Source organism: Oncorhynchus clarkii, unplaced genomic scaffold (assembly GCF_045791955.1).
Source record: "Oncorhynchus clarkii lewisi isolate Uvic-CL-2024 unplaced genomic scaffold, UVic_Ocla_1.0 unplaced_contig_7260_pilon_pilon, whole genome shotgun sequence".
Taxonomy (NCBI): Eukaryota; Metazoa; Chordata; class Actinopteri; order Salmoniformes; family Salmonidae; genus Oncorhynchus; species Oncorhynchus clarkii.
In genome coordinates, this window is record NW_027258845.1 from 6591 (window position 1) to 34064 (window position 27474).

Genomic DNA, 27474 nt, shown 5'->3' on the forward strand with positions numbered 1-27474 from the left:
GGCAGACAGACAGACAGGCAGACAGACAGACAGACAGGCAGACAGGCAGACAGGCAGACAGGCAGACAGGCAGACAGGCAGACAGACAGAGGCAGACAGACAGACATACAGACAGGCAGACAGGCAGACAGACAGACAGGCAGACAGACAGACATACAGACAGGCAGACAGGCAAGCAGACAGAGAGACAGGTAGACATACAGGCAGACAGACAGACAGGCAGACAGGCAGGCAGACAGACAAGCAGACAGAGAGACAGGTAGACATACAGGCAGACAGACAGACAGGCAGACAGACAGACATACAGACAGGCAAGCAGACAGAGAGACAGGTAGACAGACAGGCAGGCAGACAGACAAGCAGACAGAGAGACAGGTAGACATACAGGCAGACAGGCAGACATACAGACAGGCAGACAGGCAAGCAGACAGACAGGCAGACAGGCAGACAGACAGGCAGACAGGCAGGCAGACAGACAGACAGACAGACAGGCAGGCAGACAGACAGACAGACAGGCAAACAGACAGACAAACACACACACACCAACGTACAAATGGATGTGTACACACATCTCTTCTCGCCGCCTCTGAGTGTGTGAACCAAATAACTCTCTCGCTCTGTTTACTTGTTTTCAGCTCTAAAGTCAGCACAGGCAAACACTCCATGTTATGGCCTTTATAATTTTTATATATTCTAGTCATTTAGCAGTTAGTGCATTGATCTTGAAATAGCTAGGTGGGACAATCACATAGGTCAGTATATTTCCCTCAAAGTAGCTTTCAGCAAAGTCAGTTGTAGTAGGGGGAAAAAGTCAAGTGTGAGTGTTAGTTAACAAAATGCAAACTTTTTATGTGTTTTACCACTCAGTCTGCCTTGCAGCACAGTAGGTAGGGTATAAGGTTACTGACTGAGGCCTGATCTGACGCCTACAGAGCCTTACAGAGCTGACAACACAGGAAACACTGCAGTAACTACCCCAAAACAGCCCTAGGACTGAACACTGATTAACTAACATTATCTTTTCATCCTATTACACCACTCTACCTGTCTGTCTGACAAGCACATGACAACTTTACTACCCGGGAGGGAGGCTAAGGCCAGTGGTGGATGCATCAGATTACAAACAAAAGAGAAAAAACAACTCTGAAAAGAAAATCCATCCACTTTATGAGGACTTGTCATACAGCTAATGTCATAACTGGGATCCTTCCAGGAGTATACTTTGAGTCACAAGGCAGTGCTAGAGCCGTGGAGTGGGAGGGTGCGTGTGATGTCGAGTGTGTGTGTGTGGATCAGTTTACCTTCGCTGTGTCACAAAAACGCCCAAAGACAACAGGGAATGAGGAAACCCTGGACTTTAGATTGGACGGGAATCTTCAACAATCAGGAGGCTCCAAGCCCCCACAGAGCTCCAATCTGAACGGGGTACGCCGATGGTGGCGCTCCTGTGGCCCCGGAGGTTTTACAAGCCATACAGCGGCATGGGGCTGTCGGTTGAACGTCATCTGATCCTCTGACTCTTTATCTCAGACTCACCGCTTGTCATCGTAGCACACTTGAAACATCCTGGAAGCGTCCTCTCAGAAGACTGCAACATCCACCAGGACACCCAGAATCGGGTCAAACGGGCCTCATCCTCCTTCGGACGGCGAAGGAAGAGGGTTTTTTTAACAACAGGAACCTACACACCAAAGTGGCAGTCTACCAGGCAGTGTGTGTATCTACACTCTTTTATGGATGTGAAACATGGACCGTCTACAGCCGACACTTAAAATGCCTCCAATGCATTTTGGAAAAGGTTTCCTGGCAGGACCGTGTTCCTCGCTCAGAGATCCTACAGAGAACCAACTGCAGGAGCATCGAGGCGTCCATCACACACCGTCAGCTTAGACGGCTCGGGCCATGCCATCGACAGAAAAGACATGTGACCAGGCCTGCCCCAGAATCAACGGGAGAGGCCTGTGTGTGCTCTGTCTGTGGCAGAGAGTGTGCGTCCCGCATCGGACGAGACAGTCCTCAGCAAACCCACAAGCAGCAGTGGAAGTCATCATGGGATACGATGGACTACCTCAAGTGTGTGTGTGTGTGTGTGTGTGTGTCAGGCCCGCGCTGCAGGAAGTTGCTAGCGGAGGAGAGGAAAGGGTGAGCGGGGGTATTTTCATAATGAAGGAAGTCGGTAGTCGAAGGCTCTGACAAGACTTGGGTTTCACTGAGGAAACGCAATCGCCTCTCTCTCGCCCTCTCTTTCTCTCTCTCATTCCAAATTCCAGAATTTTTGGAAAAGCTGCATCTCCTGCCATCCTTTGGTTTGTGTGCTCCTACGGAAGGAGGGGAAAGGCAAATGCTTAATGTGTGTGTATGCGTTTGGTCTGGTGTGTATGTGTGTCTATGGTGTGTGGGTTAGGGCGTCTGTGTAGCTGTAACGTCCCAATGTGTTCTTAGACCATTACCTCACCTACCCTCTGGCACTGTAAACCTAGAGCTGTCAATTATTCATACACGCATGCATGCGCGCGCACACACACACACACACTCAAAACCACACACTAGAGCTGGGACGATAAAATTATTGACAGCGACCAAACCAATCACTTATCGCAGGCATTTTGCTGATATTGTTCATTGTGATAAGGATTTTAAAAAAGGATTTTAAAAAATAAACTGTGGACAACATTATAAACATATCTTTCTATTTATCGTTATCACATCAATTCAGGCAATTTTTACACACACACACACACACACACACACACACACACACACACACACACACACACACACACACACACACACACACACACACAGAGGATATACAATGGGTAACAATGTTGCACTCTCTCCTACAGGACATGGGGCGGACGTTCAACCCTATATGTTACCCTGATGCCATCTCTATAACACACACACATATATCAATGCTCTGCTCTTTCTCCGGGCGATGCCAGATGGACAGCAATATTGTCCTCTGAATACCTTGAGCCGAACAATAGGAATAGGAAACCTTCAGATACGGAGTTTCTCTCTATCCCGCGAATCCCGTGACCCGTTATCGGAATCTGGAGCTAGTTGGAATATCTGTGAGATTACTGTCTTACTACAAACTCCTCACTGTGGGTGTGAAAGGCTACTGCAATACATGTTTTATTCAAGCCTAGGAGTATTGAAAGCATCAAACACCCATAAGAATGTCTGGCAGTGAATGCTGTAACACATTAACACAGCCTATGAGTAAGAGAAATGGACAGAGTGAGTAAAGGAGGAAAGGGAGAGAGAGAGAGAGAGGGGAGTAAAAGACAGAGGCAGGTGCCAGGTGTTTACAGCACTAATAATAAATCTCTTCTTGTCGCCCTCCCTCTCATTCGCTCTCCCTCCCTAGTTCTCTTTCTCCTGACCACGTTCTCCCTCCTCACTCTCTAACATGGAGTCGTGCTACATGAGCTGCATGGAATCTCTGGCTCCCTCATTGACAAACAGCAATTGGTCTGGAATAGGACACAGGGACCCCTACTCAGGCAAACCGGCAACCAAGGGACCCCCCACCATCATATGTTAGAACACAAACAACAAATGTATGTCTTGTCTTATCATCAGGTGAATGGTAAGGAGAAGTAATCAACATTTTCAAATGAATAGCTTTGGTAGATCGCTTACGATTATTTTGATCTGCTGATATTAAAGACATGCTCTGGAACTTTGGCTTTGAACTTCAATGTGTCAATGTGTAGTTCATACATGGATAATCAATGAGCAAAATTACTGTCTTACCTCAATTAGCCACGAAATACTTAGTTTGAGAACGACTGTTTATCGCAAAGCTGTGCTGCGCCATTTCCCCTACATTTTCCCCCACATGGGCCCAGACCCCAAGCAATTCGAGCAAGATGCACACATAGCAGAGTGAGAGAGCAATGACGAGGTGTACGTACGTGATGCAATACTCCATTTTCGGGTACCAAGCTTGACTTGTGAGAGCTACTTTCAGAACTACTGGCTAAAAAAGTATATAACAATACCGGAGAATCTCTTTAATCCCACTGCTCCCATTTGCTGCCGTGGTCACATGACCAGCCCTATTAGAGAAAATAGTGTCAGCGGGGAACGAGATCCCTTTCTGCGTGTCAGGGCAATTCTGACTGGTGATTGGCTGAAATCTGGTGCGTGAAATCCCATGGTGCTCGGCGCACCTGCAAGATTCCCTGTAGGTGGTTGAGAGGCAGAGATGTTGACGAACACAAACGCGCAGGTTTAATGGGTGAGCATTGTGTTTTCAGCGAAGGAAAATGTAGCTACAGTAAAATGAATGAGAATCAAACGGAAACTTGCGGCAAAGAAGTGAAGTAACTCTGTTAAAGAATGAAGTCTGTAAAAGACATGCAAACCTTTGAGACATCTCGACAACATGTTGGATAACACACTGTGGACTAGAACCAAGCTAACCATAGAAACACCGCAAGACTAGACCACGACTAGAGCCAGACCAGAGACCAGACTAGAGCCCGACTAACCCCAAGACTAGTACTACCACCAGTACTTGCAGTACTAGAACTCACACCAGTACTAGAGCTAAGACACGAGAGGCCATGCTACTGTACCTCCTTGTGTGTCAGCTCCAGCCAGGCAGTATAAAGAGGGACCCCCAGCACCCCACTGGACCCCAGCAGGTGCAGGCTGTCCTGGGTAGACCATGGGAGAGAGAGGGGTGTGTTAGATCCGTTAAGATCTGCAACTAGTGTATGTGTGTGTGTGGACTAACAGCACCAACAGTACATCTTCTAGTCTAGTGTAAGCGTGTGTGTTTGTCTGTGTCTGCGTGAGAATGTATGCAAGTTTGAGAGAAATTGTTTCTGCTCATTTAGATCTCAGTGACTGGATTATTCTGCATGTTCTCGGCTCGGCACAGATATAAATAGTCTTACTAAAAGTTCCTATACAACTCCAGGTATTACATCAGCCTCTACACTTCTAGAGAACCACAAATATTATCTCCCTACAAAACCAATTGCTATGGCAGGTTTGACTCCCATTTTAAAATACACAGTTTAGCTCACTCAGAGTTTATGATCATGAGTCCAGCTGTGAACACTCCCCTAAGAGATATAGATACTGGCTTTAACCTAAAAGACATACATATAACCCCTCAGACATTTAGGGATCACACCCCCCCCCCCCCCCCCCCCCCCCCCCCATAACGCCCACCCCAGAGTCCAGTTATCCGTTGGGGGATAAATCTCACTGTGAGTACATGGATCATCCCCACTACCACACTTCCCCTCTGTCATCTCTCTGCACTGTTTGCATTGAAGAGATCCGTCGTAGAGCAGAGACACACAGAGAAACAGAGACATGACACTAGCTCCTCTGTTTGGTAGAGCTAGCATGGCTGAATTAATAAGAGAAAGCTGTTGGGAGGGTGAGTTGTCTGTACACTGTATTGTGCTGTGAGAATGACCCAGCAGGAGGTCCAGTGAGGCTAGACCTGTTTGTTTAGCCTGGTCCCAGATCTGCTAATACAGTGTACAGCCAACTCGTATGGTCACTGCCGTGCTACTACTTGTGGTTCTAGGCCAGTGGTTCCCAACCAGGGGTACTAGGACCCCTGGGGTACTTGGCCTATCCACAGGGGGTACTTGACAAGACTCATGAGTCCATAGGCCTACTGATAAAATGAGAGGGTACTTCAGGGGTACTCCTGGCAGAGCAAAATTTCGTTGGTGGTAAAATTCCATGTGACTGCTGGGTCACGGTAATCTCCTCTTATGCACTCTGGACATGGGTTGGTAGTACCCGACTGGCTAACAACCATCGGGTCTCTAATGGGCTGGTACTCAGGGCTCCATTGTCCCTCTAACCACTCTGACATCACATCAAGCACATCAAAATTGTGCCACGCTTTTAAAACTCACCTCGCTGTGATTGATCAAACAAAGAAATTCAACAACAGGTTTAAACTGAGTGGAAAACATGTTCGCTGTTTCAAAGCCTAACACAACAAAATGAACAGCGCTTTCGTTTTTTTAATACTTTTTACCCAATTGGTAGTTACAGTCTTGTTCCATCACTGCAACTCCCGTGGCATTAATAGGCTGACCCATTGCCTTTTAGCGACAGAATATCTTACCACAGTGCGTTTCCATCTCGTCCGCTCTCTCCTTCACTTATATCCCGAGCGTGCAGAGAGAGAGGGGCTGTCAGTTAAATGAAATAGATGTTACTATCGATGTTCCCGAAAACAGATTTCACTAGGTTTCCCAAATGAAGCACTGGGTAGCTTCAGGAACAGGGTTGAAGAGCCCATGGCATACAGGGTTTGGGCGGGAATATCACCTCTCACGTAGCGGGAGGATGCATGCACCTCAAACAGTGGTTGATGGGTGGAGTGAAATAACAGGAGTAGCCTACCTGGCATGATGGGAAAAAACAACTGGTGGGAAAGGAGCCTCCATTCACTATTAGAGTGCATACAGATTACATCTCCCCCCCCCCCCCCCCCCCCCCCCCGGTATGTGCGGCCTGCGGCAAGGAACAGAGCGCAAGCTTTTTCTGCGACTTTCTCAAATCCTCAACAGCCCGAAGGCTCATCATGCAGAGCCCATATATGTGTTGATTTCTAAGTCATTCTAAGGTTTGTATCATTCACAACTAAAGTTGCCAAGTAACTCTAAATCTAGTATATAGGACCTGTTTCAAATGATCACTTTTACGCTCAACATAGCCACTTCATATGCGGACTCTCTCTCTGGAAGGCTAAAAATATAATTTATATTTTATTCAGCTAAGTTCAGTTATATTCTTCTTACTATAAATCATATAATATAAAATAATGGCACGGGACTTGTCTACTAAATGAACACGGCTACAGCCTACCTGGCTTAATAAAGCCTCGTATCTATAAAGGCCATGTTATTACCATCTCCTTCAGTCAGAGTATGAGTTTTAGATGAGGGCTTCGATGCAGCAGTGTGATTAGCTATTAGAGCTAGCTAGGCCTGTCTGTGTCTGGGAATGTGGCTAATAGAGCATGTTATACTGCAAAATGTAAATAACATCATGTCCTCTAGACTACTCTGTCCAGACCACAACTATTAACAAGTCTGACACTAGGCCCAGACATAGACCCCTTTACAAATAAACACACAGACATACACACACTTGTCGACCTCTTGTCCTTAATGAACATTCATTATTCAACATAGTGCCTAAAGTCATCCATCATAAGACAAAGCCTGCCTGCCTGCCGCTGCTTCATCCAGTGGTCTACAACAGAAAAGAGGAGAACAGAAATACACCACAGTGATCCAACATACTTCCTCCCCAGACAATCATCCTTCTGAGAGATGACGTGACGTCACTTCCTGCTTCATTATCATCAAAACCTGAACAGTCCAAGAATATCCCTTTCTCTCTGTGTGTTTCCTTTTTAGCTCTGAGTGTGTGTGTGTGTGTGTGTGTGTGTGTCTCCTGTGCCAACTCCTCTTGCTGTCCTTGAGACATCGCTACTCCACATCCCAAATAAATTGGGAATTTCTGTCTTCTATTGTGTGAAATCTTCAATAGGGAGGCCGCCCCCGCCCTGCATGAGTCTAAGCACCACACACACCACCGTAAATCACCAAGCACAATGCAAGTGTGTCTGTTACCATGGTGGCCCAATGCCCCTCATAGCCCATCCCCTTGCGGCCTCTGACCTATGGTGTGAGGAGAAAGGGGAGCAGACTGTTAGGGGCTGTTTGGGGTGACTGGGCCCCTCCACTCTGATATGGACAACCCTTAATCTAACCGGTGCCTTGAGAAGCCTCGAGTAGGCCATAAAAATATCCTAGGCTGAGTCCCAAATGGCACCGCATTCCCAGCAAAGTGCACTACGTTTGACCAGAGCTCTGTGTATGGAATAGGATGTCACGGTGGAACGCAGACATTGGGAATCCCTTTATGAGTCCTCCAAGGCTCTGAAGTAGAAAGTGATAGGTCTTCTGAGCTTAGTCTGGCTTTAGATGAAGGCCTGGATCCTATCTGGACTGTCGGGACCAGGTTTGGCTGTTCTCAATGTGACTGGGGTGAGGTATAACATAAAGGTGACAGCGTGCCTGGCTGCAGTAGCCTCTTCCTGGACAGCAAGGTTATTATAGTGTTTTTATATTCGTTTTTTATTTCTATTAATTTTTTAAATTTTTACTTTCCATTCAGATTCTCTTTTTTATTGAGTTTTAGTTGCATTAAAATATTTAGATGTATTGTTTAAATGTAGTTTTAGGAGTAGAAAGCATGCTAGGCTAGTTTTTAGTGATTTATTTGTGCCACTTCTTGCAATTGGGGCAGTAATACATAGGGTGATTTGCTAGGTCATAGGTTAGGTGAGGTTGAATTATTAGGTCAATCTCAACGTGACTTGGATTTATTAAAAGGAATGGCCTGAGACTGGTGCAAAATAGATGTTGGAAGGAAAATGTATTTTGCGTAGGTTTACAACAATCCAGCGCTTTTTAACTTTAGTAGTACATGTAAGAAGAATCAAGTTAGCTACCTAGCTGATTTTTTTGCTAATGATAGTGATCAAAGATTGTGTATACACTGACAAGATACTGGACTGACCGCTCTAACAATGGGAATAATATCGGCAAAGGCATGAGGAGGTTGGATCAGGTGGGGACATTCTAGCCAATGAGAGAGCAGATAAGCATGTGAACAACAGGCACAACTCTGATATAAAATAGTTTTCTCAAAGCTGCCGGAATACCATGTGCGCCCACTTATATCAAAGCAACCTAAACATTAGTGCTATTTGATCGAATAAGCCTCGCGTAGCAAATGAGCAATTACATATTGTGTTGATTCGACCCTCTCTCATTGACCTCCAAACTAAAAAAGGAGGAGATCTGCATGGAGGAATGGGCCAAAATACCAGCAACAGTGTGTGAAAACCTTGTGAAGACTTACAGAAAACGTTTGACCTCTGTCATGGCCAACAAAGGGTATATAACAAAGTATTAAGATAAACTTATTTTCCACCATAATTTGCAAATAAATTCATAAAAAATCCTACAATGCGATTTTCTGGATTTCTTTTTCTCATTTTGTCTGTCATAGTTGAAGTGTACCTATGATGGAAATTACAGGCCTCTCATCTTTTTAAGTGGGAGAACTTGCACAATTGGTGGCTGACTAAATACTTTTTTGCCCCACTGTATGTGTGTGTGTGTGTGTGTGTGTGTGTGTGTGTGTGTGTGTGTGTGTGTGTGTGTGTGTGTGTGTGTGTGTGTGTGTGTGTGTGTGTGCTAGAGGCTTTTCCACCCAACATGCATACATAAAAGGAATGTAAACGTAGACCGGTTCTGAATGAACCCGAGAACAGTTAGACCTGTTTCAAATAGGCCTGTGGAAAAGCAGACCCAAACATACCTCTCATATCCGAGAGTAGAAAGAGAGAGAGAAGCAGCCAGCTCCATCAATAAATTAGAGATATTGGCCAAATGATAAACAACATTTTTTATTTTACTTTTCGCCCTTTTCCTGACCAATTTCGTGATACAGTCTTGTCCCATCGCTACAACTCCCGTACGGACTCGGGAGAGGCGAAGGCGTCCTCCAAAACACGACCCTGCTAAGCAGCACTGCATTTTGACACACTGTTCGCTTAACCCGGAAGCCAGCCGCACCAATGTGCCGGAGGAAACACGGTCCAGCTGGTGACCGGGTCAGCTTGCAGTCGCCCGGCCCGCCACAAGGAGGCTAGAGCGTGATGGGACAAGGAAATCCCGGCCAGTCAAACTCTCCCCTAACCCGGACGACGCTGTGCCAATATGGCGTCGCCTCATGGGTCTCCCACTCACTTCCGGGTATGGCACAACCCGGGATCGAACCCAGGACTGTATTGATGCCTCGCGCACTGCGGTGCAGCACCTTAGACCTCTGCGCCACTCGGGAGGCCCACCAAATGATCAACTTACATGTCCTTAAAAACTGCCTATAACAAATAAAACAAAAAAACAACTAGTTGTGTTTCGATGTGTAGCATATTCAAAGCTTTATAGCCTATTGTTATATAGAGTTTTACTCTCCTAAATCAATAATTGTCCACCTTATGCTGTTGGAGATTAAGCGGTTGGAGATTTGAGCGATAAATGCGTCAGGGCATTGCATGAATATAGGCCTAGGCGTCAACTGTATGATATTAATATAAAAATATATATATATTTATATATAAAGTAAGAGAAGCTTAAGCCTAGCCCTAGAGAGATGGAGAAAAAGACAGAGATATTCCGGCACAATGTTCCCAACACAGACATGTATTTCTTTATACTTGTCAGATAGACTACTACTGCTATAAAGAAATAGGAAGCTAATTTGTACATTTTCAATGGGAGTATTTTTTTCTAAAGACAAGCATTATATTGTTAAATTAAAGGTGTAACTCTGGTAGGTCTAAAACATTCTTCGTCAACTTCAACTTGTTGGAGTGCTGGTGTGTGTAATAATAACCATAGCCTACCACAACCAAAAATGTACAAAAATGACTTCACTTTATTAGGGTAATATCAAAAGTAAGTCGACATTGTTTATAGGGGAAATACGAACAGGTTATTATGTTTCATAATTCAATTAGGATTTGCATCTCGCCCTCTTCAGTTTGAACTTCTCACGGTTTGACTGAGAGTAGCCCTACCGGTAATTCCATTATATTGCGGCAAACACAACATTGCGGCAAACACAACATTACAGCTGGAACTTCATTTAGCCAACAAAAATGTCTCTACAAAAATGAAACAAAACGCTTTTTGCAAACACTATTTAAAGAACTGGTTTAGATTCTTAAATAGGCCTAAAATAATAATAATAATAATGATATATAATCATATTAATGATAAAACTAATTATAATAAATACATAAATAAATCAAAGTTAGAAAATTGCATCAAACCTGAATAGCGAGTTGCACACAGTCCATTAAGGCTGTGCCAATGATCTTCTCATCTTTGTCCACTACAGTATTACAACTTGTCCCCGAGGACATTCTTCTTGTCTGAAAATGATTTTACTTCAATGGAAAAGGCCTTTCACTGGCTCTCTCCTCAGCAGCAGGCGCACACGAGGCGAGCAGCCTGAATCTGTTTCAGCTGGACATACACTGTGCGTTTTATTGAGTTGCAATTGGCTGACACATAACGAGCTTGCCCAGTTCTCAGCACCTCACACACATTCAGTTAAAAGGAGGACGTGTCCAATCGGGTCCAGTCTGTAATACATTTTTTGTTGCACATACCCGAGACTCATAGCAATGATATCAGACCTGACCCAGATCCAAGACAAAAGTCACAATTTAGGAACCGCTTGGGTCCAGGGTCGGATCTCGAAATTTCGGGTCTATTGGACCCGTGAAGACTTCTAGTGTGTGCACGTGTGTGTGTGCGTGTGTATGTGTACTTGTGGGCTCGCTCATGCGTGTGTGTGTGTTAGCGCTCACTCATGTGTCTGTGTGAGCGATTGTGTTTGTTTTACGTTGCCGACAGAACACTACTAGCATAGGTTCAGTCACGGGAGAAACTAAACAATCAAGAAAGAGGAGGGATTTGGTTTAGAAACAGGAAATCTGTCCAGACTGGCAATAGCATGGAAATTCATCTCCCCTGTTTCCATGGTACTTTACCCCCAATACAACACAGAACAATAAGAACCAACACAGGTCTAAAACCTGCTAGGAGGTCGCCCAATCACAATGCAGTATTTGACGTCTGCTACACCGGGTTAGGGAAGCCAGGAAAGTAGGAATCAAAGACAGGCAGGAAATAAAGAAACCTGTGTCTTTCGTGACACAAATGGACGAGGCTATTCTGAAGCTTCAACATTAGGCACATGCCTTCCAGTTGACATGTGCTTTTCTGGAAACCGGTTGGGAAAGAGTCTAAAAGTCGGCGCTAAGAAGCTCTCACATGTTCAGAGAAGCATAGTCTATAACATAGGGTTGAGGTAGGAGTAGGCCTGTATGCAGAGATGGATAGAGCTGAGATGTTGTCTGTCTGCTGTTGTCGTTCAATAGGCCCGAGGCCATGGGAAGTTCGTGGAAAAATAACACCCAGCAATTGACTGCCGTATAAGTCTAATATGCGATTACCTTTGGTGGTGAATTTGATCTGTGATATGAAATAATCCTCCTTAAGATTGGCTTACAGAAAGAGCGTGGGAAAACCACAGTTTCCCTCTGGTTTGAGTAGTTCACATGTAATACAATTAAGATGAACTCTGACACACACATGGCTCATAAGATCTTTCTGATACAATCATGATCTTTATGGTCCCACTTTATTTCAATAATCCAGAATAAAAGGTGGTCAACATATCAACAGACTATCAAACCAGGTTATCCGAGTAGGTGAGTAACTTGGACAGATATGCAGATTTCTCCATTGGGGTGTCTTCTTACATTTCTGTCTTCAACATATGTTTACTGTTTCTATGTACAGCAACAAACAAGCCAGACGAGACAGACGAGATAAACACGGTGTAGCCGTGCCTTACCTTGTTGTAGTAGTGCAGCTGGACAGAGTGCCACTGGCCGTCACTGACCCCACCGGGAACAAAGGGATGGACCACGGTCTTAGTCTCGCCTGGAGGAGGGGGAGAGAGTGGCGGGGAGAGAGAGAAAGAGAGAAAGCGGGAGAGAGGAAAGATAAGAAAGACAAGAGCGGTGAAAAGAGGTTGTGGTTAAATACAATGCAATATTGTCTGTCGAATGTACGTAACCTTGTGTGCCAGACATGTACAGTGCCTTGCGAAAGTATTCGGCCCCCTTGAACTTTGCGACCTTTTGCCACATTTCAGGCTTCAAACATAAAGATATAAAACTGTATTTTTTTGTGAAGAATCAACAACAAGTGGGACACAATCATGAAGTGGAACAACATTTATTGGATATTTCAAACTTTTTTAACAAATCAAAAACTGAAAAATTGGGCGTGCAAAATTATTCAGCCCCTTTACTTTAAGTGCAGCAAACTCGCTCCAGAAGTTCAGTGAGGATCTCTGAATGATCCAATGTTGACCTAAATGACTAATGATGATAAATACAATCCACCTGTGTGTAATCAAGTCTCCGTATAAATGCACCTGCACTGTGATAGTCTCAGAGGTCCGTTAAAAGCGCAGAGAGCATCATGAAGAACAAGAAACACACCAGGCAGGTCCGAGATACTGTTGTGAAGAAGTTTAAAGCCGGATATGGATACAAAAAGATTTCCCAAGCTTTAAACATCCCAAGGAGCACTGTGCAAGCAATAATATTGAAATGGAAGGAGTATCAGACCACTGCAAATCTACCAAGACCTGGCCGTCCCTCTAAACTTTCAGCTCATACAAGGAGAAGACTGATCAGAGATGCAGCCAAGAGGCCCATGATCACTCTGGATGAACTGCAGAGATCTACAGCTGAGGTGGGAGACTCTGTCCATAGGACATCAATCAGTCGTATATTGCACAAATCTAGCCTTTATGGAAGAGTGGCAAGAAGAAAGCCATTTCCTAAAGATATCCATAAAAAGTGTTGTTTAAAGTTTGCCACAAGCCACCTGGGAGACACACCAAACATGTGGAAGAAGGTGCTCTGGTCAGATGAAACCAAAATTGAACTTTTTGGCAACAATGCAAAACGTTATGTTTGGCGTAAAAGCAACACAGCTCATCACCCTGAACACACCATCCCCACTGTCAAACATGGTGGTTGCAGCATCATGGTTTGGGCCTGCTTTTCTTCAGCAGGGACAGGGAAGATGGTTAAAATTGATGGATGGAGCCAAATACAGGACCATTCTGGAAGAAAACCTGATGGAGTCTGCAAAAGATCTGAGACTGGGACGGAGATTTGTCTTCCAACAAGACAATGATCCAAAACATAAAGCAAAATCTACAATGGAATGGTTCAAAAATAAACATATCCAGGTGTTAGAATGGCCAAGTCAAAGTCCAGACCTGAATCCAATAAAGAATCTGTGGAAAGAACTGAAAACTGCTGTTCACAAAAGCTCTCCATCCAACCTCACTGAGCTCGAGCTGTTTTGCAAGGAGGAATGGGAAAAAATGTAATCGCAGCAAAAGGTGGCGCTACAAAGTATTAACTTAAGGGGGCTGAATAATTTTGCACGCCCAATTTTTCAGTTTTTGATTTGTTAAAAAAGTTTGAAATATCCAATAAATGTCGTTCCACTTCATGATTGTGTCCCACTTGTTGTTGATTCTTCACAAAAAAATACAGTTTGATATCGTTATGATTGAAGCCTGAAATGTGGCAAAAGGTCGCAAAGTTCAAGGGGGCCGAATACTTTCGCAAGGCACTGTAGGCTCTACTTTAAAAGGAAGGATAAATGTCAGAGAGTATATGCTTTACAACATGCATGTCAGAGTTAAAAATCAATGGAAGGAAACCCATTTCTCTTACATGAAAGTCCAACATGGAGAAATAAAAACACAGCCAGGCTCACAAAGCCAGTCAGCTCACACAGTTGTCATAAATCACACTCACTGTAAGAACACCAGGGTTTTCCAACCATATCAATGGTTCTCGTTCACAATGTCGGCAGAGCAACAATCACACCAGATTTATCCAGGGCTTTACTGACTGTTTACCAAGGGCAGGAGTCTCTCAGGAAGAATTTACCCACCAACTCAGTCAACAGTAACGCAACAATGTAGCTGTGTTACAGAGTCATTAGTCATGGTGTTTAGTGTGTCTTTATAAAAAATAAATAAATAAATTACTTCTGCAGTCCCACGTTGCCCTTTCTTGCTGACTGTGTGGTATGAAATCCAGGGCTCTCTAGACATAGGCAGTGAGCCACACTCAGCGCAGTGGATTCAACAACAAGAGCTGTGTTTGTTTGCGTGCATACAATTGAAGACAGAGGTTTACATACACCTTAGCCAACTACATTTAATCTCAGTTTTTCACAATTCCTGACATTTAATTCTGGTGAAAATTCCCTGTCTTAGGTCAGTTACGACAACCACTTTATTTTAAGAATGTGAAATGTCAGAATAATAGGAGAGAAAATGTATAATTTCAGCGTTTATTTCTTTCCTCACATTCCCAGTGGGTCAGAAGTTTACAGACACTCAAATGGTATTTGATAGCATTGTCTTTAAATTGTCAAACGTTTTGGGTAGCCTTCCACAAGCTTCCCTCAATAAGTTGGGTGAATTTTGGCCCATTCCTCCTGACAGAGCTGGTCTAACTAAGTCAGGATTGGAGGCCTCCTTGCTCGCATACGCTTTTTCAGTTCTGCCCACACATTTTCTATAGGATTGAGGTCAGGGCTTTGTGATGGCCACTCCAATACCTTGACTTTGTGGTCCTTAAGCCATTTTGCCACAACTTTGGAAGTATGCTTGGGGTCATTGTCCATTTGGAAGACCCATTTGTGACCCAGCTTTAACTGAGGTCTTGAGATGTTGCTTCAGTATATCCACTTCATTTTCATTCCTCATGATTCTATCTATTTTGTGAAGTACACCAGTCCCTCCTGCAGCAAAGCACCCCCACAACATGATGCTGCCACCCCTGTGCTTCACGGTTGGGATGGTGTTCTTCGGTTTGCAAGCCTCCCATTTTTCCTCCAAACAGGGATGGTCATTATGGCCAAACACTTCTATTTTCGTTAAATCAGCCCAGAGGAAATTTCTCCAAAAAGTACGATCTTTGTCCCCATGTGCAGTTGCAAACCGTAGTCTGGCTTTTTTAATGGCGATTTTGGAGCAGTGGCTTCTTCCTTGCTGAGCGGCCTTTCAGGTTATGTCGATATAAAACTTGCTTGGACTGTGGATATAGATACTTTTGTACCCATTTCCTCCAGCATCGTCACAAGGTCCTTTGCTGTTGTTCTGGGATTGATATGCTCTTTTCGCACCTAAGTACGTTCATCTCTAGGAGACAGAATGCATCTCCTTCCTGAGCGGTATGACGGCTACGTGGGCCCATGGTGTTTATACTTGCGTACTATTGTTTGTACAGATGAATTTGGTACCTTCAGGCGTTTGGAAATTGCTCCCAAGGACGAACCAGACTTGTGGAATTCTACAATTTTCATCTGAGGTCTTGGCTGATTTCCTTTGATTTTCCCATGATGTCAAGCAAAGAGGCACTGAGTTTGAAGGTAGGCCTTGAAATACATCCACAGGTACACCTCCAATTTACTCAAATTATATCAATTAGCCTATCAGAAGCTTCTAACGCCTTGACAACACTTTCTCAAATTTTCCAAGCTGTTTAAAGGCACAGTCAACTTGGTGTATGTAAACTTCTGACCCACTGGAATTGTGATACAGTGAATTATAAGTGAAATAATCTGTCTGTAAACAACTGTTGGAAAAATGACTTGTGTCATGCACAAGGTTTTCCTATTTTGTTGCATTACAACCTGGAATTAAAATAGATTTTTTGGGGGTTTGTATCATTTGATTTACACAACATGCCTACCACTTTGAAAATGCAAAATATTTTTTATTGAGAAATAAACAAGAAATAAGACAAATAAACAGGAAATAAACACCCCCAAAGTCAATACTTTATAGAGACACCTTTTGTAGCAATTACAGCTGCAAGTCTCTTGGGGTATGTCTCTATAAGCTTGGCACATCTAGCCACTGGGATTTTTGCCCATTCAAGGAAAAACTGCTCCAGCTCCTTCAAGTTGGATGGGTTCCGCTGGTGAACAGCAATCTTTAAGTCATACCACAGATTCTCAATTGGATTGAGGTCTGGGCCATTCCAAGACATTTAAATGTTTCCCCCTTAAACCACTAGAGCGTCGCTTTAGCAGTATGCTTAGGGTCATTGTCCTGCTGGAAGGTGAACCTCCGTCCCAGTCTCAAATCTCTAGAAGACAAAAAGGTTTCCCTCAAAAATGTCCCAGTATTTAGCACCATCCATCATTCCTTCAATTCTGACCAGTTTCCCAGTCCCTGCAGACGAAAAACATCCCCACAGCATGATGCTACCACCACCATGCTTCACTGTGTTCTCAGGGTGATGAGATGTGTTGGGTTTGTGCCAGACATAGCATTTTCCTTGAAGGCCAAAAAACTAAATTATAGTCTAATCTGACTCTGACTAGACTTCTTCCATATGTTTGGGGAGTCTCCCACATGCCTTTTGGCAAACACCAAATGTGTTTGCAAAATGTTTTCTTTAAGCAATTGCTTTTTTCTGGCCACTCTTCCCAGCTCTGTGGAGTGTACGGCTTAAAGTGGTCCTATGGACAGATACTCTAATCTCTGCTGTGGAGCTTTGCAGCTCCTACAGAGTTATCTTTTGTCTCTTTGTTGCCTCTCTGATTAATGCTGTGGTGCCATATTATTTAATTTTTTTAAAATTTTACCCCCTTTTCATGGTATCCAATTGTTAGTAGTTACAATCTTGTCTCATCGCTACAAGCATCCAACCCGGAAGCCAGCCACACCAATGTGTCGGAGGAAACACCATGCACCTGGCGACCTGGTTAGCGTGCACTGCGCCCGGCCCGCCACAGGAGTCGCTAGTGCGCGATGAGACAAGGATATCCCTACCGGCCAAACCCTCCCTAAACCGGACGATGCTAGGCAAATTGTGCGTCGCCCCACAGACCTCCCGGCCGCGGCCGGCTGCGACAGAGCCTGGGCCGCGGCCAGCTGCGACAGAGCCTGGGCCGCGGCCGGCTGCGACAGAGTCTCTGATGGCACAGCTTGCACTGCGATGCAGTGCAGACCACTGCACCACAGTGCAGACCACTGCGCCACCCGGGAGGCCCCATTCTTTCCATTTTTTTATTATGGATTTAATGGTGCTCCGTGGGATGTTCAAAGTTTGGATATTTTTTTTATAATCCAACCCTGATCTGTACTTCTCCACAACTTTGTCTGTGACCTGTTTGGAGAGCTCCTTGATCTTCATGGTGTCGCTTGCTTGTTGGTTCCCCTTGCTTAGTGGTGTTGTAGACTCTGGGGTCTTTTGGAACAGGTGTGTATATACTGACATCATGTGACACTTAAATAAAGTCCACTTGTGTGCAATCTAACTAATTATGTGACTTCTGAAGGTAATTGGTTGCACCAGATCTTATTTAGGGGCTTCATCGCAAAGGGGGTGAATACATTTGCACGCATCACTTTTCCATGATTTACTTTTTAGATTTTTTTAAATAAGTTATTTTTTCATTTCACTTCACCAATTTGTCCATTACATGAAATCCATTACATGAAATCCAAATAAAAATCTATTTAAATTACAGGTTGTAATGCAATAAAATAGGAAAAACGCCAAGGGGATGAATACTTTTGTAAGGCACTGTAGGTCTTCATGGCTCGTTAAGTGCCTATACTGTCATGAATCAGTCTGCTCAGGCTCTGTCAGGGGGAAGCAGCTGCTCGCTGACCACAGTAAAACACTCAGCCCTTTCACACAGCCAAATCCAATGCATCTCTAGGTGTAACTGCACAGCAGCATAGCCAGACAATGGAGAGGACACATTCTAATGAAATCCTGTAACTGTTTGTTTCACACTGGTCAAGGAGTTCAGCTGATAAGAGTGTTTACCAAGCGGTTTGTGAAAGCCACATTCATGATATCCTTACAGCGGAGTTGATTAAGCAAGCTATCGGCTAGTGTTGATACAAGCAACTCGTAAGTTATTTTCCAGCTCTTTGTGCGAGCATGATTATTTGCACTGTGGACACACGCTGCCGCCCTCTCACCTGCAGAGAAGGTGAGTTGGATCTGTTCCTCGATAATCTCCAAGGCGATAAAGTCGTGTTTCTCGTTAAATCTCCCATTGTACAGCAGCAGGGCATTCCTCTCTCTGGTGGCAAACCTGGGGACAAGATGGACACAGGGTCAACCTTCTATTGTCAAACCCACATTTGGTGCCAAAATGGCACCCATTCAAATCCTATCTCTCAAACATAGTTAGCCAAACTTTTTTTGTGTGAACAATAATTCATTAGGTTTTTACAGTATGTGGCATAGTTAGACAAACTCTGTCACAGACTCTGTGTATCTAACCCAAACTGCCATATAAGATACACTATATAAACAAAAGTATGTGGACACCCCTTCAAATTAGTGGATTGCCGACAGGTGTAGAAAATCAAGCACACAGTCATGTAATCTCCATAAACAAACATTGGCAGTAGAATGGCCTTACTGAAGAGCTCAGTGACTTTCAACATAGGATGCCACCTTTCCAACAATTCAGTTTGTCAAACGTATGTCCTGCTAGAGCTGCCCGGGTCAACTTTGAGTGCTGTTATTGTGAAGTGGAAACGTCTAGGAGCAACAAAGGCTCAGCCGTGAAGTGGTAGCTCACCGAACTGCCGAGTCAGCACAAGAACTGTTCGTCGGGAGCTTCATGAAATGCTGTTCATGGCCGAGCAGCTGCACACAAGCCTAAGATCACCATGCGCAATGCCAAGCGTCTGCTGGAGTGGTCTAAAGCTCACAGAAGGGGACTGGTGAGTGCTGAAGCACGTACCCCGTAAAAATCGACTGTCCTCGGTTGCACTGTCTCTGGAAGCAACATCAGTACAAGAACCATTCGTCATTCGTCGGGAGCTTCATGAAATGGGTTCCCATGGCCTCAACCCCAATGAACACCTTTGGGATGAATTGCAAAGCCTACTGCGAGCAAGGCCTAATCGCCCAACATTTGTGCCCGACCTCACGAATGACCTTGTGGCTGAATGGAAGTAAGTCCCTGCAGCAATGTTCCAACATCTAGTGAAAAGCCTTCACAGAAAAGTGAAGGCTGTTATAGCAGCAAAGGGGGGACAAAATCCATATTCATTCCCGTGATTTTGAAATGAGATGTTCGACCAGCAGGTGTCCACACACTTTTGGTCATGTAGTGTATATGAGAGGTGGGATTTGGGGTTGGAGAGGTGTGTAAGGAAGGAGTGAGAAACTCCTGAGGAAGAAAAGAGGAAGAGAGACTTGAAGGACAATAAGAAAGTGTTCGGTAAGACCAGTGGTCTAGAGTCAGGAAGGAGGAAGTAGATGCCCTGCCCTGGTGGCCCATCTCCCTGTTAACCCCTGCCATAGTACAGTGCCTTGCAAAAGTATTCATCACCCTTGGCATTTTTCCTATTTTGTTGCATTACAACCTGTAATTTAAATGAATTTTTATTTGGATTTCATGTAACGGACATGAACAAAATAGTTTGTTTCAAAAAAAGTCAAAAAAAGTAAATCATGGAAAAGTGTTGCATGCAAATGTATTCACCCCCTTTGCTATGAAGCCCCTAAATAAGATCTGGTACAACCAATTACCTTCAGAAGTCACATAATAAAGTCCACCTGTGTGCAATCTAAGTGTCACATGATCTCAGTATACACCTGTTCTGAAAGGCCCCAGAGTCTACAAGGCACACCACCAAGCAAGCAGCACCATGAAGACCAAAGAGCTCTCCAAACAGGTCAGGGACAAAGTTGTGGAGAAGTACAGATCAGGGTTGGATTATAAAAAAATATCAGAAACTTTAAACATCCCACGGAGCACCTATGAATCCATTATTGAGCAATTGAAAGAAAATGGCACTACAACAAACCTGCCAAGAAACCTGCCAGAAAAAAGCAATTGCTTAAAGAAAAAAAATAAGCAAACACGTTTGGTGTTCGCCAAAATGCATGTGGGAAACTCTAGTTAAAGGTACTCTAGTCAGATGAGACTAAAATTGAACTTTTTGGCCATCAAGGAAAATGCTAGCACAAACCCAATAACTCTCATCACCCTGAGAACACTATCCCTACAGTGAGGCATTGTGGTGGCAGAATCATGCTGTGGGGATGTTTTTCCATCGGCAGGGACTGGGAAACTGGTCAGAATTGAAGGAATGATAGATGGTGCTAAATACAGGGAAATTCTTGAGGAAACCTGTTTCAGTCTTCCAGAGATTTGAGACTGGGACGGAAGTTCACCTTCCAGCAGGACAATTACCCGAAGCATACTGCTAAAGCAACACTTGAGTGGTTTAAGGGGATACATTTAAACGTCTTGGAATTGGCCTAGTCAAAGCCCAGACCGCAATCCCATTGAGAATCTGTGGTACGACTTAAAGATTTCTGTATACCACTAGAACCCATCCAACTTGAAGGAGCTGGAGCAGTTTTGCCTTGAAGAATGGGCAAAAATCCCAGTGGCTAGATCAGCCAAGCTTATAGAGACATACCCCAAGATACTTGCAGCTGTGATTGCTGCGAAAGGTGGCTCTACAAAGTATTGACTTTGGGGGGGTGAATAGTAATGCACGCTCAAGTTTTCAGTTTTTTTGTCTTATTTCTTGTCTGTTTCACAATAAAACATATTTTGCATCTTCAAAGTGGTAGTAGGCATGTTGTGTAAATCAAATGATACAAACTCCCCCAAAATCTATTTTAATTCCAGGTTGTAATGCAACAAAATAGGGAAAATGCCAAGGGGGGTGAATACTTTTGCAAGCCACTGTATGTGTGTGTGTGTGTGTCATCCTGCATGCGTGCTATAAGGGGCACAGAGGGCACGAGAGTCAGACACCAGATGCCAGCATGGCAGTGGGAGGTGTGGAGGGGTAGCAGAGGGGGGCAGGGGGGCAGGAAGACACAGCCGATAAAAGAAAACAGTGATAAGAGTACCTCATCACAGGACTCTTCCTGTTTTCACCCTGTTCTACCGCTTCTCACCGACACACTCTGCTTTTCACATCCACCCACTTTTATGATCCTCACCCCACCTAGAACTTCAAATGGGACTAGCAACAGATCTGACACAATATTTACACTACGGTGCAAGTGCACTAGTTTTGATCAGAGCCACATAAGGGCTGCCACATAGAATGCAGTTTACTAAATTTATGGGCTGTTTGAGAGACAAAGAACTCTGCATTCCCATTTCTGTGTTCCTGCCTTGACTATGAAAGGTGTTATAGATCATTTTCCTCTACGGCTGTTTCAACAGATAAGAGCGTGCACACCCCCCCCCCCCCCCCCCCCCCCCCCCCGTGAGCTCCGAAACAATAAAGATGTCTCTACATGCCCCACTGAACTGGTATACTGAACTGAGCTAAGTGTGTGTTTGTTTGTGCAACCCTCCCTGTACCCAAATTACGGTTTACTACACACACGCAAACATGTACAGTAGACATGTCGCTCTGTTAACACATGACCAACGGAAACAGGATGCACCTCAGCTCAATTTCGAGTCTCCTCGCAAAGGGACTGAATACTTATGCAAATAAGGTTGCTGAGGTTTGTTATTTATGGAAACCATTTTAGAGTAAGGCTGTAACGGAGCAAAATGTGGAAAAAGTCGATACATTCCAAAAGGCACTGTAGATGGGGAGAGATACAGAGAGGGAGAGAGAGAGTAGATAGTTTCCAAGTACTCACATGAACGAGACAGTAAAGTGGAACCTCTGCCGCAGTCCTCTGAAGGTGATGAAGGACTGACCAGGGAAAGACCTGGTGGTCATCTCACAGTAAGGCTTCTCGTACTCTCCCGGGGGACACTGGCACATAAACCCCCCCACCAGCAGGTCCACACATTTCCCCCCGTTCTTACACACCCCCGGGACACACCGCCCCGACCGGGCGTTCACCTCACAGTGCTCACCTGGGGAGAGAGTAAGGTTTAAGAGTGATATACCCACCCGGTCAGACACGCAAGAAGTCATATTCAGAGACTGCATTCCCATTTCCCATTTCTGAGAGACAGGAGACACTGTTTCTATATTGCTCTGCTGAATGGTTCTCATGGAGAATCTAATAATAATAATTATAATAGGTCACATACACCAGATAGGTGCTGTGAAATGTGTTTTTTTTTACAGGGTCAGCCATTGTAGTACGGCGCCCCAGGAGCAAATTAGGGTTACAGACACTAACTACTGGTCTGGACATCACCACCACAGACACACAGCTCAGTTTCCCACTGACAGACTGTCTGTCTATGACACCACAGGAAACTGGCTGACTTTCTCAAGTTTGCAGGCCATCTTCGAGTCCATCAGTTTCCTTATCTAAGATGGCCGCCAACCATCGCCGTCAACTCCAGCTCCAGTGTTGTGTCAACCATCATCCCGCCAAGATCTTTCTAGGAGGGGAGGGGAACAGCCAGGTATGCGTGGGATGGACGGTGGCGCAGGACCCTGTCTGGACCCTGGTAATGACTCTTCTCTCTGTGGTATAATCCATTTTCCGAGGAGAATTAGGAGGATCTGTTTCCCTGTAATGCGGGAATAATGTGGAAACCCAAGGCGGACACAGTAGGCCCCGCTGTCATCGGCCACATAATGGCTCCTAACTAGCTGAGGTCGAACTGTGACCTTCAAAGACTAGACCCCCCATTGGAGGAGAGGAAGGGTGGAGTGTGGTATAATGAGGTAATTACAGCTGATAAGGAAGTGAAGGAGGGAAAGAGGAAAGTAGTGCCGGGGTTGTCATTATATTCTACCGGGCCCCATTGTAGGGACAGAGAGACGGAGAGATGTGGTATCACTATCAGATGAAAGCTCCCGTTCAGTTGACCTGCTGGGGCTCCCGAGTGGCGCAGCGGTCTAAAGTGCTACAGACCCTGGTTCGATTCCAGGCTGTATCCCAACCGGCTGTGATTGGGAGTCCCACAATTGGCCCAGCGTCGTCCGGGTTAGGGTTTGGCCGGGGTAGGCCGTCATTGGAAATAAGGATTTGTTCTGAACTGACTTGCCTAGTTAAATAAAGGTTAAATAAAATAAATAAAAACCAGCAAACTCCATGAAAACGTCCTGAGTGCACCTGATAGCGCCGCCCCTCGACCATCACTCAGACACAAAGACAGTGACAGGAGTTGGGCCTACTGTAGAGTGTACCTGGGGCTGCCAGCTAGACAGCATTCCAGCCTCATCGCAAACATAAATCACATTGAGACAGACCATTTAGTAAAGGGGTCATTTGTAGTTGATAGATCATCAGTGGGTTGGTGCATCCTGCTGCTGGCCAACACCAGAGTTGATCTGGAGCCAAAGTGACTGCCATGAAATGTGTGCCTCACCCAAACTGGAAGCTACACTCTGATGGTGGCTGGGGTGACTTACCAGACAGTACCTACATACAATTTAAATCTCTTAAAGACCTAGGAAAGTATTAGCCTGGTCCCAGAACCTTTTGTGCTACGTTGCCAACTACTATGGCCATGTTCGCACCATTTGCAAGACAGCACAACAGGTCAGGGAACAGGCTAGCAAGGATGATACAGTACACAATCAACTCCTTCACTGAGTGGAGCCACTGACCAGTGAAGTCTTCCTGACACTCGCATGTATAGCCTCCTTCTCGGCTGCGACACTTCCCGTTGTTCCTGCAGGGTCCTGAGTAGCAGAGGTCTATCTCCGTCTCACAGTAGTCCCCGGTGAAGCCTGCAGGACAGCGGCAGCGCAGACCGTTGATGGGGTGGATGGGCCGGAACAGCACCGTGTCGGAGGAGATGAAGGGCGGGGAGCTGTCAAACTTCAGCACAGACACACACTTCATATAGTTCTCACACGGCTCCCTCAGGCAGATGTTGTCGTCGAAGGGAAGCACCTGGAACGGATACAATTCATTAGGAAATTGCTCAAATCCAGAAAATGAAATGGGCAACAGAGATGGCTGGTTTTCGGTCTTTCCTTCGAATCAGTGGCTGACTTAGATCGGGAAAACCTGAGTCGTGTTCATTACGGCACACCGTAGCTAAACTTTTCAAAACAACAACAAAACATTTATTATTGGACAAGTTCGGATAGTACCTCCCTGATCATTTTCTTCAATTTGGGGCCAACTGTACATGACCCAGTTGTCCAGGAGTGGGTAGGCAGGGGTCAATTTGGGATTCATTCAAAGAACCTGTTGTGAGTAAGTTACCTGTTGTGATGATATTAGTCGGAGCAGGGTGCGGTTCAGATAGATCTGCTCCTGCAGCTCCTCGGAGGGGAAGTACCTCCCCGGGGGACCCCCTGGCTGCAGCGCCGAGAAGGTCACGTTGAGGATGGCGCCACGAACGTCTGTGTCGTTCTGAATGTTGAACACAAAGACGGCCTGGCGGCTGGTGGAGAGTAGAGAGTCTTATGATCATACAGAGCAGAAGTGCTGTGGCAGCAACAGAATGCTACACGGACCTCCATGGAGTAGAAGCTAAGGTTGCAACACTTCAATAACTTCCCCAAAAATTCCCAGGTTAGACAGAAATCCCGGTTCCGAGGGTTATTATTCCCTCTTGATACCGAGACTCTTCCAACCAGGTTTTCTGGGAGCAGACACATTACCTGGTGGAGAGCACGGCTGCCACACCTTCCAGGAAGAGGGACAGCAGAGGGGACAGGAAGCGCTCCTGAGACATGTTCTCCAGGCGCACTGTGATGCTGTTGGTCAACATGTCGTCTGTGATTATGGTGACCCGCAGGGTGCACAATGCTGTGACCCGATGGATACCATCTGGGGAGGGGGGAGGAGAGGGGGGGGGGGTTAAATGGATGAACTACAGAGCCTGAGCAACAGTTGAAAGACGGATCAGAACTAATGTACATAATTGAAGCCATGAAGCTTTGTTAAGATTTGTTGAGCGTTTTGTAGAATATAGAAGTGATCCTCATCTAAGTGGATGTATTGCAGAGTAGTCGAGTCAACCACAGTTCAACCACACTAAACACATGAAGATTGGTGTTAAACTTTGTTGAATAGTTCATAAATGAGCCCAATTTGTTAAAACTGGCCTGATCATAGACATTAAATCAACTAGACAGAGTCACTGGCAGGCATATAATCATTTGAATAAATAACCTGTCCTGTCAATCACAGCAAAATGTCGGCATTTCCCACCCTCTTGTCCAGGAACACACTTTAATTACCTACTGTAAATATCTCAATCCTAATGGATCCTTCTCAGAGGAGATCTCGTGCGCATCCCAAATGGCACCCTATTCCCTATATAGTGTACGACTTTAGACCAAGGCCCACATTGCTCTGGACAGAAGCACAGCACTCGATAGGGAATATAGTGCAATTTGGGACGCAGACCCAAGAGTGTGAACACCAACACTTCCCGCAAACGAGAGACGTGTGCTGCTCACAGCGATTTCCTGACAAATATTATGTTACAGTGAGACTTGGGAAGGACTGGCTTCCAGTGTCCTGAGTCTCTGCCAGCGTTCTCTCTCTGTGCAGAGCTTAGCAGCTGCACTTGTTTGTCATGCCACGGTTCTCTATCGACTACGGTAGATTGAATTAATTAGGTGTCATTGTGATTCCACCTGATTCAAAGCCACTCCTAAGTAATTAAACAACTCTGATCTCGTTTCAACTTGTGGAACAACTGCAAACTGCTCAGTTCTTCTATCCCATATGTCATATGGACTGAGTGTACAAAATAATCTTTGAATCTTGAGACAATTGAGATATGGATTGTGTGTGTGTGTGTGTGTGTGTGTGTGCCGCTCAGAGGGTGAACGGGCAAGACAAAAGCTGAAGTGCCTTTGATCAGGGTGTGGTAGGAGATGCCAGACGCACCAATTGTGTCAAGAACTGCAATGGCTGCTGGGTTTTTCATGCTCAACAGTTTCCTGTGTGTATCAAGAATGGTCCACCACCCAAAGGACATCCAGCCAACTTAACACAACTGTGGGAAGCATTGGAGTCAACATGGGCCAGCATCCCTGTGGAACGCTTTCAACACCTTGTAGAGTCCATGACCAGACGAACTGAGGCTGTTCTGAAGGCAAAAGGGGGGTTTGGTGTACTCCGTGTAGAGCCCATAGGCCTAGACCCATTCGTTATAACGCTGGGTTATAGGAAGAGAGCGGACACTGCTAACTCTTAACTAATCCATACAAAGTCTACAGGGCTGATCCATATAAAGTCTACAGGGCTGATCCATAGAAAGTCTACAGGGCTGATCCATACAAAGTCTACAGGGCTGATCCATACAAAGTCTACAGGGCTGATCCATAGAAAGTCTACAGGGCTGATCCATAGAAAGTCTACAGGGCTGATCCATACAAAGTCTACAGGGCTGATCCATACAAAATCTACAGGGCTGATCCATACAAAGTCTACAGGGCTGATCCATACAAAGTCTACAGGGCTGATCCATACAAGGTCTACAGGGCTGATATATACAAGGTCTACAGGGCTGATCCATACAAAGTCTACAGGGCTGATCCATACAAAGTCTACAGGGCTGATCCATACAAAGTCTACAGGGCTAGGCTATTTGTTCAACACCAAGCATACAGAAAGAGTCTACAGGGCTCTAATACTGTGATTTCTGGGATGTAGGAGGAGAGTTGCCAACAGGTGGCTGCAGCAGTTGAAATACTGTTGAAACGTCTCTGAGTGGCCGATCGGGTTGCAGGAGTCTTGTTGAGTCAATGTGTATGCGTGCGTGAGAGAGATTCCTGAGCGGCAGGTGCCTTGTCAGTCACTCTCCCCCAAATTAGGTCATTTCTCAGGACCCCTACACCCCTCTCTAGCCCCGCCTCCCC

The 27474-nt window shown here is 45.1% G+C and overlaps 1 protein-coding gene across 1 annotated transcript; it reads right to left on the reverse strand.

Moving 5' to 3' along the window:
- Nucleotides 1-7242: 7242 nt before the first annotated feature.
- On the reverse strand, nt 7243-26540 carry LOC139398804 (cadherin EGF LAG seven-pass G-type receptor 1-like). Its single transcript, XM_071144583.1, has 9 exons — nt 26465-26540; nt 25261-25429; nt 24860-25040; nt 24253-24541; nt 22373-22595; nt 18709-18824; nt 12511-12599; nt 7638-7685; nt 7243-7254 (listed from the first exon to the last, which is right to left on the reverse strand). Exons 1-9 carry the CDS (start codon nt 26538-26540, stop codon nt 7243-7245), a joined length of 1203 nt encoding a protein of 400 aa, XP_071000684.1.
- Nucleotides 26541-27474: the final 934 nt, after the last annotated feature.